General features: G+C 46.4%; 1 protein-coding gene across 2 annotated transcripts in view; it reads left to right on the forward strand.

Annotated features, from left to right (window-relative positions):
* The window catches only part of CA6 (carbonic anhydrase 6), a 38,794-nt gene extending 34,761 nt beyond the window's left edge, over nucleotides 1-4,033 (forward strand). For both annotated transcript variants that reach the window (XM_005293026.4, XM_065575073.1), the window contains exons 9-10: nucleotides 48-146; nucleotides 2,644-4,033. In XM_005293026.4, the coding sequence (XP_005293083.2) occupies nucleotides 48-146; nucleotides 2,644-3,257 (713 nt within the window). In that variant the 3' untranslated portion in view covers nucleotides 3,258-4,033. The remainder of the gene's footprint in view (nucleotides 1-47; nucleotides 147-2,643) is intronic.
* Nucleotides 4,034-6,091: the final 2,058 nt, after the last annotated feature.

Below are 6,091 nucleotides of genomic sequence, written 5' to 3' on the forward strand. Positions count from 1 at the left end.
CCATGAATTGGTGCGTATCAGTGATTGCTGTTCTCTCACTGATCTAGAACTCTGTCTGCCAGAAGAACTCAGCTCAAAACTGGAGCAAATACAGACTCAGCTCCAGGATCTGAAGAAACATCTGCTGGCTGGAGTGGGCCTGACCGGTAAGAAACTTCCAGCCACTTCTATTTCCATGAGATTCACTTGCACAGGAAGTCACCCTCTATATCTTCCCCTACTGGGGAGCCCACAATGGCTCTGCCCGTGGATGCCTCAGCGTCAGCAGGTGCCATGTGGACATACGAGTAGAATTTGGTCCTTTATTTGGTCCCACTGGAGAGCTTCCATCAGTCGTAACATAACTAAGCTTACCTTAAGGCCAGCTGTTAGACAGGCACTAACATCCCATTGCCCTACTCTAGTGGCTCCAGAGATCAGCACATGAAAGAATTAAAACTCAGAGCATCACTATGGTAGCATGGAGTATTGTTATCCCCATTTTACAGATGGGGGAACCTGAGGCATTGAGACTTAAGTGACTTCCGGAAACAAGTCAGTGAGAGAGCCAAAAAATGAACCCAGCTCATCTGACCGCCGTCCTGGCTGTGACAATAAGACCATCTTTCCTCCCAAATCAGATCCATATTTTGGAGGATATGAATTTAATTTCCAGACTCACCTCCTCATTCACAGATTCCCCCACGTAGAAATCGGCTCCTGTGCATATCTAGGTGGCATCTGCTACATTCATAAAGTCATGGCTTCCAGGAATCATGTCCCCTTTAATCCTGAGAGGCTCATTTGTCAGGCATTTAGAACCAGCAAACTAGTCTCGTATCAATTGGAAATCTATCAAGAAAGATGGGCTATGCTTGGACCTTGTCATCTGAGCTGCCTGCCCCACACAACCCTGAACTTTGGGAGTTCAGATTAATTGGGACCTGGATCCAAACCACTCCTGGTTTTGATTTACAGAACTACATATCAACGATATCAAATTGTACCCATCTCTACCTGAAATAGTCATTATAGCCGGGGAAAAAAGGTGCATTGGACCTGAAATACACTTTACACCCCCAAATATCTGTCCACATGCACATACGATTCTCCCTCCAACCTCACCTCGTTTACTGGTACCTTCTGGTATGCTGGCCTTTTGCAATGAGAAGTTATTCTAAGAGAAGCCTGCTGAACCAACATTGGAAGGATAGGCCAATCACAGCAACATCATTTATGGAAAGTACCACTCTTTTGGGGGGGGGGTCAAGGGGAGGAAATCTTAAGGATTGAAGAGAGAAAGACGCACAGTTGCAAAGTTCTCTGCCCCAAATGAAGGTCTTTCACATTCTCCTCTGCCCCTGTGCTCCGTTACATGATACCATCCAGAATCTACAACGTTAAACGCCTCTTTTCTTCTTTCTTTCCCAATTTTCTGAGGGATTTTGTTGCCCAGGAAAATGAGGAATCAGTAGTGCAGGGGTAGGCAACCTATGGCACGCGTGCCGATGGCGGCACGTGAGCTGATTTTCAGTGGCACTCACACTGCCCGGGTCCTGGCCACCGGTCCGGGGGACTCTGCATTTGAATTTCATTTTAAATGACGCTTCTTAAACATTTTAAAAACCTTATTTACTTTACATACGACAATAGTTTAGTTATATATTATAGACTTATAGAATGAGACCGTCTAAAAACATTAACATGTATTACTGGCATGCGAAAACTTATATTAGAGTGAATAAATGAAGACTCGGCACACCACTTCTGAAAGGTTGCCGACCCCTGCAGTAGTGTATCACCTCCTCCTATGCCTGTCCATTCCCGATAGTCCTGTGTTATCCTCTTGGCCACAGTCTCTCTCCCCTTCCTCTGAAGTCTCCTCAAATCCAGCCTTAACACCCAGTGCTTTTGTGCTCCTGCAGTTCTTGGACCACTCACAGCTGCTTGCATATGAATTAGTGTCAGGCCTGATTGTACTGGGAGGCAGCTGAAATTCTTCAAATACAATTTTTTTAAACAAAAAACCACCTTTATTCAAAAATGTAAAATTGTTAAAAACGTGGTTTGCTTTTCAAATGTTCTGGAGGTTGTTTTTTTTTTTAATGACACCTGAAAATGAAACTTTCCCTTTCTGCCACCCTTCCTTTTCTACTGGCAAAATGGAAAAAAGGCATAAAAGGCGGAAATTATAAAAGAGGAAGGAAAGAAAGGAGTGGGAGAAATAAATCCCCCAAATTGACTTTTTTTTAAAAAAACAAACACAATATGTTTTTGCACAAATTTTCAAAAAAAATTTGAATGAATGAAAAACAAAGTGTTCCTTTTCAAAATCTGTGGAACAAAAATTATTCACATTTTTCTGGAATTTTTTAAATGAAAGATCTTTACCACTTTTTGCTCAGCTCTGATGGTATCAGTCCACCTTTCTCAGCGCTTCTGGGCTGGGTCTTTGCATGTTAAAGCATTTGGGGTAAAATGCTGCATGCACTTTCAAGGCAGTAAAGATAATACAAGTAGAACTAGCTGAAGCCAGCTAAGACTCTGGCATAGCTCTGTCAATGCAGCTGTGTGCTGTGTCCACACCTGTCCTTGCCCTCTGCAGATGTAGGGGAGCATGTCTTTAAAGATACATAATGGCTGGTTGATGTTTGTTTTTTTCAGGCCTTAAATCTAGTGCTTTCCCAGCTTTCTACTTCCCTGCTGAAAACATCGCAAGCTACGTGGCCGTCCGGCCCCTCCGTGACATGAAGCTCCAGGCCTTCACCTTGTGCTTTTGGATCCAAGCCCAGAACCGAGGCAGTCAGACCATTCTCGCCTATTGCACCCAGGAAAGAGACAATGAGCTGGTGGTGACTGTGGGCTCGGCCGTGGGGCTGTGGGTAGGGGGCCACTTTGTTGAGTTCCCCCTGCACCACAAGTCTGAGGAGTGGCTCCACTACTGCGTGGCATGGGCTTCCCACTCCGGGGCAGCAAATCTATGGCTCAACGGAGCAGCGGGGAGAGAGAAGCACCTCCAGAGAGGGTACGTGAGCCAGGCCGGAGGGACGCTCGTCCTTGGGAAGGACAGAGATGAGCTTCTGGGGATCTTCTCCAACGGATTCTCCGGGTGGATGAGCCACGTCAGCCTGTGGAGCTGGGTCATCAGCCATGCCGACATCCAGGCGCTCGCCTTGTGCAGGCGCAGTGAGCTAAAGGGGGATGTGATTGCCTGGGGGGAGACCCCCATGAGTCTCTCGGGGGGAGTGGTGCTGGAGTCAGACCCCAGTTGCCAATGACAGCAGGTCGAATGGGTCCCCTCTTTCTGAGCAAATGGGGAAGCACGTTTGTACAGTGTGTGATTTTTCTAGAGCACCTTGAATAACTGGCTGTTTCTCCTTCTGCTTTAAGTTTAGAGTCATTAAACACGCATCATAGTGTGACACGCAGGGCCCAGACACCCTGAGGGGAGAATAGAAGGTTTAAACCCCACAACAGAGCAGTCAAACCAACTGATTTTATACTGTATTAATGTGCTATAAAGGTCTAATGAGTAAGGTCTTTTTTGGATGGTTGTACTGTTCTTAAGTCAATGATCATTATTATGCGATATGTCTACAGCCCGTGTTTATGTATATAGAAAACTCTGCTTATAATCTATAGTACAGCTACACCTCCTCCTGACATCCAGGCAGTGGGCTGGGAGGGACTGCTGCCTCTCCAGCCAGCCGAGACTAGCCCCAAGCACCCAGCATTGTACAACCCAGGGAAAGACAAGTGATGGGCCATTAGAGTTAATGGGAAGACACAGCTATCCCGGCTAGAATTCCTGCCCCCCCTGAGTAACCATGAGTCAGCAGAGGGAGGTGGTACTCTGGGGTACCGTTCCAAGTCCCCAGCAATAGGTAACTTGTATTAGAAAAGGGATTTTATTCAATATAGAAACGCAACGCCAGCAAGGGCATCTTTATGTCGGTCTACTGTGTGACTTGTATGAGTTTGCTGTTTCTTACTATTTTATCTTTGGATCTGTGGTTCTTCTATTAAAATAAACCTCCTGTTTCTCTCCCCCCAAGCAGGTCAGTGTGTGGAGTGTGCGTGTCGCAGTGAGCTGATCACTTTGGGGTTGCTTTCACACCTTTGGGGGGTGACGAACTAGAGGGGGAAAGCCCAAGTGTCTCGTAATTACGAACTCGGGAAGATGTTTTTGGGGAGACTTGGGAGCGGAAAGGCTGTTGGCGTCACCCTCTGAGGAGTAACGAGGCTGGGGAGAGTCCGGGTGAGACCTTGTGCTTGTGGGCTGCTTACTGGGCTCCAGGATTTGAATCAAAGCCCCAGAATCGAGGCCCCCGCAGTTACAGGGCAGCGGGTGACAAAACCTCTTACCATTCTGGGTGATCCCCAAAACATCACCCACACAGCTTTGCTTTGTTTGCAGGGAGCTGACAGGGGTTAAGCCCCCACATTGGGGTAGTGGTGAGAGGGTGAAAGGAAAACTAGAACACCATAACCACAAATGACTCTCAGACTCAAGCATTTGCCAGCAGTTTAACCTGATTGACGTAGCTGCTGCCCCTTAGACAAAAGAAACGTGCACATATCTCTCCCATATACCACAGCCTCACGCATGGCCTTATCTTCTTCCATTCATTCGTTCGTTCATAGGGGCTGGACTACCATCTCTCCATCCATTATTTGCCTCCTCACCCCTTCTCTGTGGTGGCTTATCACCATCTTCTCTATGCATGGGCTCCCCACTTCTCATCCCAGCATTGCATCAACTCACCCCTCACGGGGGAACAGCCCCATCCTTGTGTGGGTTTTCTTTCACCACCCCAGGGATCATTCCATCCCCCTGAGCATGGGATTATCTCGCTCCACTGGCCCTATGCAGTCATCACCCCAGACTCCATCCCATTCCAGGATCATCTCTCCTGGACTTGGGTTGACCTATGGGCCAAGCCAGACTAAAGCCCGCGGCTGTTGATTGCCATCAAACCCCCATTCTTTCCATGGTCAAAAGTTTGTTTTTTCCTCTAAAGGGAAATAACTGAAAAATAAAATCTGAGCATGCAAACAGCCTGGCACCTTCTGCACATGCTATCTGCATGACTGACCCCTCCAGTGGATTATTGCAACAAGTCTGTTGTCTCCTAAGAATTTTGGAGCTACGCCATAGCCATTGTGAATTTCCAAGGCCAAGGATAAAACTCTGATCCTCCTTCTCTAGGTAACTGACAGGTTCAAAGATGCAAACTGACCCCTTTCACCAGCCACAACAAAACAACACACAAAAACGTTCAAGATTAAAGAAAACAAAATTCTATTGTTGCATCCACACCTGTACTCTTTCCTCCACCGCAGAGAGAACAAGTCACACACAAACCTGGTATATTGCAGGGCTTGATTCTCCTCTCACCTTAATGGCCCCAGTAGCATTACTCTGTATTTGTGCATGCGCAGAATCTGGCCCCATGTATCACAAGAACATTTTTCCTCCTCTCTTCCAAGTGGAAGTAGAACATTCTGACAGCAGTAAAAGAACAGAAAACACATGATGAGATCAACTCACACTGGGGGGCCATGTATTGGACAGGTATGGTCTTTAAGGGTTTGTTTTCGTGTCACAAGAAAATTTACATGCGTTTCATATATTCTTTTGATGCCACTATGTGCTAAATAAGTGACAGTGAATAATTCTCCTCGGATTCCTTCATAACATCTTGACGTTACTAGAGGACCATTTACCACTCATGCAATTACCACTCATGCGTCTGGTATATTTTGTTAGAAGCAAAGGTTATTTCTCCCCCTTGTAAAAGTGACAGCACAGTGCCACCAAGAGGGGACCAGATTTCAAACACTTCTGTCTGCAGCTGCATTTGTACCTCACCAATTTGGTCCAATGCCAATAGAAAGATTAATTCCAGGACCGCTCCCATCTCTGTTGGAAGAATTCCTTACTTCTCTACAACTTCTCAGGGCTTTAGGGGTTTTCGATCTTAGAAATGCTTTGCAGGAACAGTTGATTCTGGCAGCTTACACTTTATGGGCCTGATTCTGCTCTCACGACAGCATAACTCAGGCATAACTCCTGTGACGTCAATCTGTGAAACTGGTGTGGGATCAGAAT

Source organism: Chrysemys picta, chromosome 21 (assembly GCF_011386835.1).
Source record: "Chrysemys picta bellii isolate R12L10 chromosome 21, ASM1138683v2, whole genome shotgun sequence".
Classification (NCBI taxonomy): domain Eukaryota; kingdom Metazoa; phylum Chordata; order Testudines; family Emydidae; genus Chrysemys; species Chrysemys picta.